The 16,438-nt window shown below is 38.2% G+C and overlaps 1 protein-coding gene across 1 annotated transcript; it reads right to left on the bottom strand.

Annotated features, from left to right (window-relative positions):
* Nucleotides 1-1,243: 1,243 nt before the first annotated feature.
* LOC124132394 (protein yippee-like 5) lies at nt 1,244-9,710 on the bottom strand. The gene is made up of 3 exons (XM_046496289.2): nt 9,578-9,710; nt 8,405-8,514; nt 1,244-2,211 (listed from the first exon to the last, which is right to left on the bottom strand). Exons 1-3 carry the CDS (start codon nt 9,691-9,693, stop codon nt 1,958-1,960), a joined length of 480 nt encoding a protein of 159 aa, XP_046352245.1. The 5' UTR covers nt 9,694-9,710; the 3' UTR covers nt 1,244-1,957.
* Between the last annotated feature and the right edge of the window lie 6,728 nt (nt 9,711-16,438).

Below are 16,438 nucleotides of genomic sequence, written 5' to 3'. Positions count from 1 at the left end.
CATGAATTATTTAGTGTTTCCATTTACCAGTAATTAACTAGTTAAATAGGCCATGTAATGGTAAAATAAAGTGCTTGTGCAGTAAATCAGCAAATTTTTAACTGAACGAAAAACTGAGACGACATTATATCATATGATACAAAGTAGCAGAGAAAGAAAATACAAGTTTAGTCAAATAACTATTGCCACAGAACTGTTACAAACCATATCCTTTGATAATTGACTTTGGTTTCTCTAATCCAAAATGAGTGTCACTTTGTAAACAAACAATGTATTCTGTTAATCAGGGTTAGAAACTAACAGTTTTTGTTCACTAGTCCTTATAATGATAACATATAGCAAACCTCTTAAAATGGGCCAATTTCTACTAGTCCTTAGGATACCTTTACTATTGGGCAGTTTGGTAAGGACTACAGGACTAGTGCCAATTTCTAACACTGTTAATTAATACCGGATACGATTATAATAAAAACGGCTACTTCTTATAGAAAAATATAGTAAAGGGTGCTTAGTTTTTTCCCAGTTGTATCATGTGTATAGAAATAAAAACATATAAACATTTAACTGATGTTAACAAGTACAGGCACGGATGTTTCTTGTATTGACATGTAGATCATGGCCCTACATTGAACATAAACGTCATCTTGAAACAGTGCCTTGTCCCAGCCCTACAAACAAATGTCTTTCATTTCCAGGGTTCCTGGTTCAGTCAGCAGGTTTTCATTTTACAAAATTTGTTGTCACAAGAAGGAGAGCAATCAGTACCCTATCTGACACACAACTACAAGAAGGATTTCAAATTTGATACTCGAGTGACCTGTTCCCGACACTGATATCGCTTGCACTGAACAGGAAGGTGACCCAACCAGAGCTCCAGATAAGCTGCGTATCCGCGTAAAATACGCATCAGAAATGCAGAAATACGCAGTAAAATATAATCCAAGCGTGTCAAATACGCAACGAACATTACAGATACACTAAAAAAATAAAACTTGTGTGTATCATCAAAATACTGTGAAGTAACCCTGCGTATTTGATTAGCAAATCAGCAACTTATTTTGAAATTATAAATGGGCATTCCGTCAACCTTGCCAAACTCCACGATGACAGTTACATCATGATCATTTGCCATCACACTTTCTTGTGGAAGTATCGTGGTATTTTTGAGCCCTATAAAGCTCTCGAACCCACACGACACCAGTTTGCAGGGACTAGATGAATAGTGTTTTTAAATATTTAACTTAAATACCCACATGTGTAAAAACTAGTAGGTAACAGAAATTTGAATACCAAGATAGAATTACTGATACCCAATGATTTAAAAAAGGCATGGGTAAAATACCCACAACACCAAAAGCTTATCTTGAGCTCAGCCAACTATGTCATCCATTGGCTGTGTTGTGGGCTTTTGTTGCAGACTCTTCACATCAGTAGAAAAAAGAAAGCCTTACAGACATACTCTACAGTTTCTCACGAGAAGAGCTCTAATTTGAAATCCTATTATGTAGTGTAAAATCTTAACATACAACATCATAACATACATTTCAAACAAAGACTTGATCGCAATCTCAGTTCTTATATATTTTTTTTCTATTTGCAAAATGACCACCTGAAAACTTATCTGTCCTTAATCTTCTCCTCAAAGGCCATAAAATAATTGGGCTCTTTCTTCAACAATACAATAACAGTCTCTTAATTTCCAACTTTTGCCTGAATACTACGATACCATTCTTCTGAAAGGCTAGATATTTGTTCAATGCTGAAACACCTACAGGTGACGGTACCGAATCCAAGGTTGTCTATAAATACTTTGATGGATGGAATTTACATTAGCAACGAAGTACCCAATCAGTGGCTTGCTTCTTCCCTGAGTGGCAGTGGATTACCATGACGACTGGCCACCTTGACAACAGGTCACCATCCCGCGGGATCTTGGAGGCATCTCTGCAGCAGAAACTCAGCTGTCACTGCCAACGTGTTCCTCGAATCCCTCGCTTTCCGTGACGAGAGCACGTTCCAGAATGACACGCCCTTCCTTGTATCTCTGGTTCTCCTCGGTGGCGAACTCGTAGATCCACCCGAGCTTGGCGTCACAGTTTTTGCACGAAACATCTCGGACCATGTGGCGCCCTGTCAGCATGACACGATCCTGCACTTCACTGTAGTTGAGGTTCACGACTCTGTTGAACAGGAAAGCTCTTCCAGTGGCTCCTGAAGTGAAATTGAGAGAGGGTGGGGTCAGAATATGATAGTCTGAATATGAATATGTGAGTTTTGTGTAAGCTGCCAATGTTAAATGTAATTGGGTATCTAAAATTAAGCTGTATAAGGTGGGTTTGGGGTATATTTGGGAGAGTCAGGATGCCGATTTATCGGTTTAACTGTTTATTTCTGAATTTGTAACACGTTTGGAATAGGCTTATGAACAAGACTGGCCTTCAGCAATTGTTGGTAGCTCAAAGATGCAGCATCATTCTATTTTAAAATCAACCTTCTCTGTAAAATATTTTTTATCAGTGTAAAATTTGATGAAGTTCCATCGACAATGGCTCGCTTCAGCTGCTGTTCACATTCTTTAAATATGGAAACAGATAGATACAATAATAGTCCCAGAGGTTTTGTAAGACATGTAACATGGGCTATGTGGAGGACGAATATCTCTTCTTAATTTGTAACGCATAGGGTAACCTTCCCCAGCAGTATATTCAAGAATAGTTTCATGTCCATCCACATTATCTAGGTTTAATATTATGATGTCAATCTGAAAAAAATCTTTAATTAGAAATACAGGCATGTTTGTACATCACTAAATGGATTGCCGTTTCGTCATACGGTCTTCTCATAACTCCCATACTTTAACAATGGTTTACAATTGTCATAGCGCTAAGATCGCTTTATGGAACGGTGACCTGAAATACAGAACATGGTGTTTCACCCTAAACAAAGCAGGAATGATGCTAAGTATGAAGCAGGTCAATAATGTTTTCGACTTGGGTGAAGTCTTAACATGGGAATCATGGTGACAATGTTAAGGCTCATAATCAGGTGTTGAGGTGAGGTGAGGTGAAATGGGGTTTAACATCGCGTCCAAGATTATTGCACTTATATAGCGACGTGCATGTACGTGTGTGTGTTTGTGTGGCTGCTTGTACCAGTCCAGACTGATGCCGATTTATAGTGCTAGCTCACTGAGATACCATGCCGCAGTTTTTAACATGAATACCTCAAGCAGACACAGTATACTGACTCCGAGCCGACCAGTCCTTGTTTTAGCCCCTTTATGCCGAGTGCCAGATAGGGTAACAACAAGTACATTCTTTTAACGTCTTTTGGTATGACGCAGCCCGGGATCGAACCCCGGACCTTCCACTCTCCGGGCGGTTGCTCTACCACTAGACAACGGAGGCAGTCTCAGGGGTTGAAAATATATGACAAATGTTACTTGACCAAGGGCAAGTATGACCAACATTCTTACTTGCCCAGTTTTAAAATGTACTTGCCCCAAATCACAGTATTAAATTCAGCAAAATGTTACAACTACAGAACTGAGAATCAGATATACCCAAAGATAGCATTGTAGCGAGGGATCACTGCAGTGTTCCCTTGCTATTGTGCCACTCAATAAAGCCCTAACTCGGTTATAGCGCGCAGTAACGCATGGATCCCAAATTTACTTTCATATTTAACTCAAGTTTTACACTGACACGATGTTTCCCCCCCTCACAAAATAACCTATCAGCTGATCACCGCAAGCACATAACACCGGAAATACCAGTCAACAAATCCGAACTGAACTACGCAATTTAATCCTGTGTTTATACTATCTGGATATAAAAATGTGTTCATTGAATATCTAGACCTATAATTGTAATATAGTTTATTTATTTTATTAAAAATGTCATTCAATGTTTGTTCAGATTAATTTTGGCGAAATTGTGTGAAGTGATCGGTAGATCACACAACTTACTGTTATTTACAGCAACCACAGTCAAATTATCGCTACTGACACCTTGAAACAAACTTTAGTTGACAAGGAATGGATACATATATCATAAAATACCATACTTTAACTGATTAAAAGTCATATTGGTTGTAGTTTGACTTGTGTGTCAACAAAGTTTCATGTTCGAGAGTGTGTGAGCCTCGACGGTGACTGGTGTATTCAAATAAAATATTTCATCAAAGCTAGGCCTAACGAAGCTTCAAAAGTTGGCACTAGACCTACCTCACATTACAAATTTCAAGAAATGTAGTCAACTGTCCGTTGTTCCATTTCAACGAAGCATGTGCCTCATGTAGAAGTGTTACTAGGAATAAAACATGCCTGGTTAACATTGATGATCTTCCTGACATCAAAGTGTATTAATCCCATTGGTTGACTTGTGTAACTGTATGCAAATAAGATTGCCAGTCTGGGACACTAGCAGAATATTAGCCAATGAAATACTTTAACATGATCACATGATTACATTCTCGTGAAAACTTGACCCAGTTCATTTTGTTTGCTGGACTTGTCCACGGGCATGCTAGAAAACGTATATTACACTCCTGATGTCTAACGTTTTTTAACCCCTGATAATCAGGGCACAGCTAAGGGATGCAACTCTGCACAATGAACCACATATGCACAGAGTTCTCAAAGAACTATTTGAATTACCATATTCAACGTAATAAGCGCACCCCTCTAATAAGCGCCAACGGCGATATTTGCTAATATATTGGCTAGTGAACAATCCCAATCAGCACCCCTTCCGATTGATCAATGTACACAAGACTTATTTATTCGTGTATAATACGCACTTGTGTGTTATATGCATTCTTAATTATGGGCAATTAAATTCTGGAAAAATATATCTGTCGTACGTCAACATGTCAGCATAAACCACAAAATTTACGATCTTTCAGCTCTGTTTTTTTCACCAAAATAATATTCTAATAAGAGCCCCCTATTTCTAATTTTGAGAGCGCCCTGGGCGCCTATTACGTCGAATACGGTAACTGCAATATATGATTACAGTATTATGGTTGGGGCTCTGTTCATTCCCTTTAAGGATGAAATATATTTTCTTAACATGACAGATGTTGTGTGTTTTAGTAACCATAGAAAATTGCCATATGAAAACAGGTATAAATGAAATAAGGTATCACAAATCTTCCATGACATATTTCATGACAGAATTATTTGCATCTCAACAACAAATACAATGAAAACCATATACTTGTCAAGATTAATGCTCCAAATTATAATCAACTTCAAAAACATACACATTAATATTTCATAATGATGTCTATGTTTGTGGGTTCAAATGTCTTGGCAAACTAGCTGAATTTTCATCAACTGTCACATTCTATTTTTCATATTACATTTTGGAGTGTTGAAAATAAATATTTAAGAGTTATTTTGAATTTGTGCGATCTCTGAATCATGCCTCCACACAAGTGTGTTGAACATACGGACATCAGACGAAGATCAAGATGGCAAACGGAGTTCAATATGCATGGCACCCAGCGGAGGCTGGTTGATCAAAATGATGCAATGTTTGCATGCTAATTGGAGCCAGATGTCTTGCCAGAATCATTTGGCTGTTCCTGTTTGTTTTATCAAGATCACGCAAAATTATAGCTTTTGGTTACATCCATCAAGAGTGGGTTTCACAAATGACAGGATTCAAACTTGGATCTATTCCCCAACAAACCAACACAGTAACCACTGAACTACATCATCAGATGCTGGTTTATCCTCTCTTTTTAACTAATGAACCAGAAGATACTGGAACAGGGATGCTTGACTCTTGGTAAGGGGTGTCAAGATTGGTCCAACCACAGATGCATTGGATTTATTCATGACCAGAGGACAATAATTGATGATAAGTTATAAATATCAGCACCACACTATCCACAGTACTGATAGACACAGAGCTCCAGATAACTTTTGAGCAATTGAGTTTTTACTCTAAGGTTTCTATTTTAATTGGCTTATTACATTTTTCATTGGGTGACCAACATTTTTTCACTCATCTATTCATCACTGTATTGGGTTTTTGCCAAAATTAGTGAACATTTTAAGATTTTAAAAACAATGAAATAATGTTTTAAATGCACATAACTGTTCTTAATATATAGGTGTGGCTTGGAAAGTAAATTAGCTCATAATTGTGTTTCGGAAATTGTCTCCTTTGGGTATTCATATACATTTGAGTTTTTTATTTATGTGTTTCTGTACTCAAGTTAATTGAAAGGAATTGGCTTTTGAATATTTGGTGTGTGTGTGTGTGTGTGTGTGTGTGTGTGTGTGTGTGTGTGTGTGTGTGTGTGTGTGTGTGTGTGTGTGTGTGTTTTACGCAAATACGCTGCTTATCCGTAGCTCTGTAGACATAATGAAATAGTATTAATAGACCTTCTTGAACAACCACATGGGCTCCAGTTCAAAATGCTGATAAAATAATATCAGGCAATAATAAGAGGAGGTACCTCTGCTAAAATAACAACTTTCCAAGCACTCTGTTGTTGAATCTAGGACTTGGTGAATGTGTTCAGCTTTGTTATGGGAAATGAAAGAAAATCTACACTGTAGGTGGTAGAGGTATTAGTAAACTTTCACAATACCATTGCAACAGTCGTACAATTACTGCACAAGTGTGTTTAACTATCACAATACTACTGCGATGGCAAAAACGTCCTTGATGGTCATTCTTGTGGGTGGTCATCTGGGTCAATGGGTCCCCCCCCCCCCCATCCCCCATATTTCTCTGACAGAGGAATCCTGAGGGTCTAGAAGCAACATGGACACAAGGACATTTAGGGTCAGGAATATGAATCATGTTTGTTTGTTTGTTTGTTGTTTAATGCCCATTCAGCAATATTCCAGCTACATGACTACAGTCTGTAAATAATAGAGTCTGAACCAGACAATCCAGTGATTGATATCATGTCATCGATCCATGCAAACTGGGTCAGTGATAAGACTGACAACCTGATCCTGTAGTTGCCACTTACCAGTGTCTGAAATAACTGCCAGCCCACCTGCCCGTGGCTAGTAACTTTTCTGTCGGGCTGCATGAAATTTTCCTCCACCTGCCCGACTGTCTGGCAGATAATTTTAAGACTACTTACGTATTCAAGTTTATGTAGATTCTCAAGTAATTGTTATCATTATTTCAACTGAATCAAGACATGATTTGTCTCTTAGTTGTTGCCACTTTTCAATATTTATAATGTCTGAAAGCAGGCAGGTAACTTTGAAGATAGGGAGGCAACACTTATGGGTCACCAGCCTGACTGTCTTGTTGGGTCTTAAAGTTATTTCGAACACTGCCTCTTACAACAGGCATAGTCGCCTTTTACGGCAAGCATGGTCTGCTGTTTAACCATTCCCTACTTGTATCTTCATGAGTTCATGAACATGTCACTGAATTATTACTCACTGGCTCTTCATTTATTGATGGGCCAACAATTCATGGTATGAACTCTGTGAATCAAGTATCAATGTACATTGGTCAGGGCCAACAAGCTTTAGGATTGAACTCTGTGAAGAAGTATCCCTGCACTGGTGCTGGTATGTATAAAATTATCAACATTCTGGCTAGTGAGCCTACCTGACCATCACATATAAGATGGAAACAAAACAATCATTTAGTCACATGTCTATAACCATATTTGATTCTTATGAATGAACAACAAGGAGCCCTTGTCATAACCCCAAGATTAATTAAATAGGGGTCCCCTGACCAAAATACCAGACCAGGGTGTTGCATAACACAGAAATGAGTGTCCAGAAGGCACAATTGTACAGAATAGATTAGCAAAACAACAATGTGGCATCATGAGGGACACACGATAATATTCATTGTACCCAATTTTTTAAATGAAAACAAAGGCCTTGTAATTAAAGTAATTATCAAATCTTACAGAACACACTACACCATTTCATTACTTTGACCCTCATATTTCCTGTAGGAACATGAAAATAATTACTGGGCGTCCTCTGGACCCCTAGTTTTGTAGGTCTTGGAAAAAACCTTGATTACAGTAGAAATTCACAAGGACCCTGAACATCATAAGTGGGGATCGGGGTAGATTAGGTCTTCAGCAACCCATGCTTTCCGTAAAAGTCGACTATGCTTGGTGTAAGAGGCGACTAACGGGATTGGGTGGTCATACTCGCTGACTTGGTTGATGCATGTCATGGTATCCCAATTGCGCGGATTGATACTCATGATGTCAATCACCGGATTGTCTGGTCCAGACCGTCGTCATATTACTGGAATAATGCTGAGTGCTGCGTTAGACAACAAACAAACAAGCATGAACCATGGATTAATTTCAAATTTCAAGATAAATATGAGAAAATTGCTTGCTCAGGTGGATGTCAGGTGAACATAAAGTAAGACTACTAATGTTTTACCTGTAAACCTTGTAGAGATGAGCTCTGCTCTGTTGGTGAGGGGGGTCTCACAACTGGCACATGAGAAGAGGCGAGTCCCTCCAATGTGGTTAAGAAATATACGACCCATTCTGCCAAAAGACAGAAAAAAAGACATTGAAATCTAATACAGAAAAAACACAGTCTTACATATGACATATGACAACCATTAGTACATTGTTTTAACAATCGATTTCACTTCCTGAAATATAATACACATTACATCCACTTGACTGCAAATATTAATGGAATGTGTGATACGAACAGATGCTATATTCAGCAAAACAAGCGTAAGTATGTGCCAATAATGGTATTTCCAATTTCAATAGGCCCCCAGGCAAGTTCGCATAGGACACCGCCCCTATATATCTGTACACATATATAGCCTCGTTCATGCCCATGTACAACTATGTCTTTCCCATGTCGAATTCTCGTCAGTCTTTGTCCAACTTCGACATGATTTTGGTACACTAGCTGTTTTCAAACCCTGACAATTCTTCCTCGACAATCATTGCTCATTGTCTGTTTCCTTTCAAACGATCTAGGATGTAGAAAACGCATCAAATTATCCTTACATTATCATTTACATCGCCTTGCCGTCGCCAGCTGGTTGTGAAGAAAATATACACATCACGTGACCGATCTATTTATAGACTCAAAATGGCAACAAATCCGAAATAAATGTCTTGTTTATTACTTGTCACGAATCCAACAAATCAATGGTTTTTCTAACCTGACATTGCATAACAATGTATTGGGAGAAAATATAAAACATGCAAACTGAAAAACATCGTCCTTCTGATGAATAAACAAATGATGTCAGCGCGGTGTTCGTCTGACGATAAAAAAATATTTTCCTGGTTCTTTCATTATCGTCCGCTTCAACTCACCATAGGCGAATGACGTCAGTCAAATCCTCACAAATCCGCAAAATGATACGCATAGATTGTTTATGCCGATCACTGTTAGGCGGCTAAATCGTGACTTCGGCCATTAACAAACAACACCGAGTCAGAGCTCCGCACATTTGACAGGCCGACATATTTGCCGTCAGAGTGCACGGCTAATGCGTATCTTTTACATCATATATTAATGTTTATTGGTACCACTGAGGGTCTTACTACATAGGCACGAAGTAATTCATGCATATACTACCTTTCAGCAGCAAAATTGGTCCGATTTTGCTGCAAATTCACCGAGAACGGACAACTTTCAGACGCTGTGTTGATGTTTACCTCTCGCTTAGCAGACAGACCTGAAAACCAAAACATTAGCTGACGTAAGTATCCACGTGGCCTGGCGAGAGGTCGAACGAGAAGGTCAGAGGTCAATTGATATGCACGACTATTGCAACAACAACTTATTTCAATGCACAAAGAAATTAGTGGTCATCTGTTAGATTTCTGTGATGTTTTGGCAAATAGGTATGTTGTCATAACAATTTAACTAATTCATCTAGAACGTACGTCGTCTGTACGTGTAGCTGTAAATTGTTCCGAGGCTATGTGACGTTGAAAAGACGGGTGAGGACTACGGCCTTTTTAGAGAAAAATGCACATTATCATGTAAATATGGGAACGTTCATATTTTATGGCTTAGCGTGGTGCTGAGGATTCCCCCGAAAATCTTAAAATAAAATTAAATGAACCCCCTAAGTATTGTGTACTGTACTGTATTGTAAGAAATCTTGTAAGCCAACGTGTGAGTTTGTTTCTGAATGATCTGGTCAGAGGTAACTAGAATACCCCGCCCCTTCCCTGATTTTAACAATATTGGACATTACATTACACAGCAAATCAAAATCGTACCATCTGACTGTGATGACTCCGATGAAACAGAATCATCTGACTGTAATGATTCTGTTGAAATACAATCATCCGACTGTGATGACGCTGGTGAAACAGAACCATCTGACTGTGATAAATCTGATGAAACATTACCATCTGACTGCTGTGACTGATGAAACATTACCATCTGACTGCTGTGACTGATGAAACATTACCATCTGACTGCTGTGACTGATGAAACACAACCATCTGACTGCTGTGACAGATGAAACACAACCATCTGACTGCTGTGACAGATGAAACACAACCATCTGACTGTGATGATTCTAATGAAACAGAACCATCTGACTACGAAGTATGGTGAAACAGTACAATCTGACTACGAAGTATGGTGAAACAGTACAATCTGACTCTGATGAAACAGAACCATCTGACTGTGATGACTGATGAAACAGAATCATCTGACTGTGATGCCTCTGATGAAACAGTATCATCTAACTAGGATGCCTTTGATGAAACAGAACCATCTGACTGTGATAACTGACGAAACAGAACCATCTGACTGTGAATACTCCGATGAAATAGTAACATCTGACTGTGATGCCTCTGATGAAACAACCATCTGACTGTGATGCCTGGGATGAAACAGAACCATCTGATTGTGATGACTGACGAAACAGAACTATCTGACTGTGATGACTCCGTTGAATTAGTACAATCCGACTGTGATCACTGACGAAACAGTACCATCCGACTGTGATGCCTCTGATGAAACAGTACAATCTGACTGTGATCACTGACGAAACCGAACCATCTGACTGTGATGATTCTGATGAAACAGTACCATCTGACTACGAAGTATGGTGAAACAGTACAATCTGACTGTGATGACTGACGAAACAGTATCATCTGACTATGATGCCTCTGATGAAACAGTACAATCTGTCTGTGATGATTCTGATGAAACAGTACTATCTGACTGTGATGATTCTGATGAAACAGTACAATCTGACTGTGATGATTCTGATGAAAGAGAACTATCTGACTGTGATGAATCCGATGGAACAGTACATCTGTCTGTGATGATTCTGATGAAACTGTACCATCTGACTGTGATGATTCTGATGAAACTGTACCATCTCACCGTGATAACTGTGAAACAGTTCCATCCAAATGTGATGCCTCTGCTGAAACAGTACAATCTGACTGTGATGACTGGTGAAACAGAACCATCTGACTGTGATGATTCTGATGAAAGAGAACTATCTGACTGTGTTGACTCCGATGGAACAGTACAATCTGACTGTGATGACTGGTGAAACAGAACCATCTGACTGTGATGATTCTGATGAAACAGAACCATCTGACTGTGATGACTGATGAAACAGAACCATCTGACTGTGATGACTCCGACGAAATAGTAACATCTGACTGTGATGAGATATTTTATGAGTGAATTAGCAACACATATTCAAGATTAGTGTACAAATGGAATTCAACTACATCCTGACATGACGCAATTATTTTTACTATTATTTGTAGACGATATTATATTATTCTCAAGTAGTATTGGCGGCTTACAGGCACAAATTAACGAATTAGAAAAATACTGTGATGAATGGAAATTAACTGTAAACAAAGATAAAACGAAGCTCGTTGTTTTTAAAAATGGTGGGAAACTTGCTCAAAAGGAAAAATGGTTTTACAAAGGTGAACGCCCAGAAACTACCTCTTTCTACAAGTATTTAGGTGTATACTTTACAAATCATCTTAGTTGGTCTATGCATGCAAAGCAAGCATCGATGCAAGCTCAAAAGGTATTAATTGGTGTGTTAAAACAAATCTTTACTCTTGGAAATATTACTTACAAGTCGTTCTTCAAGATATTGGATTTAAAGATAAGTCCGATATTATTATATGGAGCAGAGATATTGGGACTCAGTAAGCTGGAACAAATAGAAAAAGTACATTTATATGCCTAAGAAATTCCTTGGTGCTAAGGTTAATACACCAAGTGTTATGGTATATGGTGATTGTGGCAGATTTCCAAAGTATATATATACATATTTAAAGGTTATTAAATATTGGTTAAGATTATTGAATATGCCATCTTCTAGGTTCCCGAAAAAATGTTATAATATGATGGTACTCTTTGATAAAAATGGAAAACGAAATTGGGTAACAGACGTAAAAGGCTTGCTGTTTTCTGTTGGTTATGGCTATGTATGGTGTGAACAAAATATACAATGTCATTCTTATTTATTATATTATTATATTCTTATTAGATCATTAACACAAAGACTAAAATATATATATTTACAAAATTGGTCTCAATCCGTATCTGAATCAAACAAATGTATTTATTAAAAAATGGTAAAAAATGATTTATATCCCGAACAGTATTTATCTTGTTTAAATGTAAAAATAATTCCGAGTTTCATTAGCAAGATTTCGATGTTGTTCACCTGATTTATTTATTGAAACTGTACGTTACACGGGTATTAAAAGAGAACGCAATTGTGTGCCCTAAATGACATTGAAGATGAATACCACTTCCTTCTTATATGCCCATTTTATGCAACATTAAGGGCTAAATATATACAGTAAAGTACGTTTATAACGAACACGCTTATAACGAACTGACGGATATAACGAACTGTTTTTTTTGTCCCGACTATTTGCTATAGTTATGTTGTATATATGCTTATAACGAACTACGGTTATAACAAACCAAAGTTAGTCGTCCCTTCGAGTTCGTTATAACCGTAGTTTACTGTACCTGAATATTCTCAAGTCAATCCCAATGAGGCTAAATGTCTTTAAATTCACATCTCTGTTAAACAACTTACTTTTACAAAATGTATCTATGTACATTTATCATGCAATGAGACACAGAAAAAATATTATGTTATAGACTCTACTGCTCTGAATGTACAAATCATAAATGTACTATAGGCCTGTGGCCACAATCAGTACAGAAATAAAGAAATTGATATCCAACTCTGATGAAACAGAACCATCTAACTGTGATGACTCTGACGAAACAGTACAATCTGACTGTGATGACTCTGATGTAACAGAATCATCTGACTGTGATGACTGATGAAACAGAACCATCTGACTGTGATGACTGATGAAACAGAACCATCTAACTGCGATGACTGATGAAACAGAACCATCTAACTGCGATGACTGATGAAACAGAACCATCTGACTGTTATGATTCTGGTGAAACAGAACAATCTGACTGTGATGACTGATGTAACAGATCCATCTGACTGTGATGACTGATGTAACAATACCATCTGACTGTGATGATTCTGATGAAACAGAACCATCTGACTGTGATGATTCTGATGAAACAGTACCACCTGACTGTGATGATTCTGATGAAACAGTACTATCTGACTGTGATGATTCTGATGAAACTGTACCATCTGACTGTGATGATTCTGATGAAACAGAACCATCTAACTGTGATGACTCTGATGAAACAGAATCATCTGACTGTGATGACTCTGATGAAACAGTACCATCTGACTGTGATGACTGATGAAACAGAACCATCTGACTGTGATGACTCTGATGAAACAGAACCATCTAACTGTGATGACTCTGATGAAACAGAATCATCTGACTGTGATGACTCTGATGAAACAGTACCATCTGACTGTGATGATTCTGATGAAAGAGAACTATCTGTTTTTGTTGACTCCGATGGAACAGTACAATCTGTCTGTGATCACTGACGAAACAGAACCATCTGACTGTGATGACTCTGATGAAACAGTACCATCTGACTGTGATGACTGATGAAACAGAACCATCTGACAGTGATGACTCTGATGAAACAGAATCATCTGACTGTGATGACTCTGATGAAACAGAACCATCTGACTGTGATGACTGATGTAACAGATCCATCTTACTGTAATGACTGATGTAACAATACCATCTGACTGTGATGACTCTGATGAAACAGAATCATCTGACTGTGATGACTCTGATGAAACAGAACCATCTAACTTTGATGACTGATGAAACAGAACCATCTAACTGTGATGACTGATGAAACAGAACCATCTAACTGTGATGACTCTGATGAAACAGAACCATCTAACTGTGATGACTCTGATGAAACAGAATCATCTGACTGTGATGACTCTGATGAAACAGTACCATCTGACTGTGATGACTGATGAAACAGAACCATCTGACTGTGATGACTCTGATGAAACAGAATCATCTGACTGTGATGACTCTGATGAAACAGAATCATCTGACTGTGATGACTGATGTAACAGATCCATCTTACTGTAATGACTGATGTAACAATACCATCTGACTGTGATGACTCTGATGAAACAGAATCATCTGACTGTGATGACTCTGATGAAACAGAACCATCTAACTTTGATGACTGATGAAACAGAACCATCTAACTGTGATGACTGATGAAACAGAACCATCTAACTGTGATGACTCTGATGAAACAGAACCATCTAACTGTGATGACTCTGATGAAACAGAATCATCTGACTGTGATGACTCTGATGAAACAGATCCATCTAACTGTGATGACTGATGAAACAGAACCATCAAACTCTGATGACTGTGATGAAACAGAATCATCTGACTGTGATGATTCTGGTGAAACAGTACCATCTGACTGTGATGACTGACGAAACAGAACCATCTGACTGTGATGATTCTGGTGAAACAGTACCATCTGACTGTGATGATTCTGGTGAAACAGAACCATCTGACTGTGATGACTGATGTAACAGATCCATCTGACTGTGATGACTGATGTAACAATACCATCTGTATGTGATGATTCTGATGAAACTGTACCATCTGACTGTGATAACTAATGAAACAGTACAATCTGACTGTGATGACTGACGAAACAGAACCATCCGACTGTGATGCCTCTGGTGAAACAGTACCATCTGACTGTGATGATTCTGATGAAACAGTACCATCTGACTGTGATGATTCTGATGAAACAGTACTATCTGACTGTGATGATTCTGATGAAACAGTACCATCTGACTGTGATGACTGATGAAACAGAACCATCTGACTGTGATGACTCTGATGGGGCCCAGTCGTCTAAGGCGCCGCGATTCGCTGTGCAGAGTTGCGTCCCTTAGGCACGCCAGAAACCTATGATTTTGGGTTCGAATCCCGGTTCGCCCCGATTATGTTTCTAGGTTTGTCAGCACCATACCCGTGCTCGTGGGTTTTACCGAAGTGGTAAACGTCTGAGACCTGCATCACTTCGGGCTTTCCTCCCACACTAAGCTGACACGCCGTGATATGACTGGAATACTGTTAAAAGCGGCGTTAAACCCACTCACTCACTCACTATTGTTGTAAATCAACCGATGATTTCCTTTATAAAGTTATGGGTGGACTTGGGACGGCGAGGATACATAAATACATACATGCACGCACGCACGCACCCTTAGCCCTTATGATCGTGAAATTGTGTTTTTTAGGAACATTGAATAATTGAGCTGGAAGTACAGAGATATACAGAGATCATATACCGAGGTATCTGGAATATACAACTAACTTTTAACAAGAAAGGGAAAATACATTCAAAAAGAGCATTTCATCAAAACAATTATTTTTTTTCAAGTGGACATATAGTTATTGATTATGTTATTATTTAAACAGAGTTAATAACATGTACATAGCATATTGTCGACACAAGAAATTGACTGGATTAAAGAAAATAACAACTAAAATATCTGGCTCAGAATCAGTTAAGCTAGTCACATGTTGCCTGAAAAATGAACAATAAACCACACACAATAAACAACACAATTTACATCCAATAAGCAACTGAGGTGTAATCAAATGCTAATTGATTGCGAAAACATTATTAATAATGGCAGTGCACATAGCCCGCATTGTACGCTTGATTGTTTGTTGATTGGCCGATCAGCTAATTTTATTGATGATGATATTTCCTTTTTTGCTCCATGTTCGTTGATATTTAGTCTTAATTATGTTGATATGTTCACAAAAAATAACAGGATGTGTAAGAGTGATAGAGTCATATCTTGTTTGGCACTTCTTACAACCGTGGACAAGATTTTGATGCAGCTATATTGGTTATATTTGTTGCAGTTTTGATGTAAAACAGTGAAAATGCACTGAATAAAGGTATTGACTGTTGTTAGAATGTATTATGTTTTTCATTACAACAGAGTACTGT

Source organism: Haliotis rufescens, unplaced genomic scaffold, assembly GCF_023055435.1.
Source record: "Haliotis rufescens isolate VD_foot unplaced genomic scaffold, xgHalRufe1.0.p SCAF_3, whole genome shotgun sequence".
Taxonomy (NCBI): domain Eukaryota; kingdom Metazoa; phylum Mollusca; class Gastropoda; order Lepetellida; family Haliotidae; genus Haliotis; species Haliotis rufescens.
Note: the sequence above shows the minus strand (reverse complement) of the source record. Positions and strands in the feature narration are given on the sequence as shown.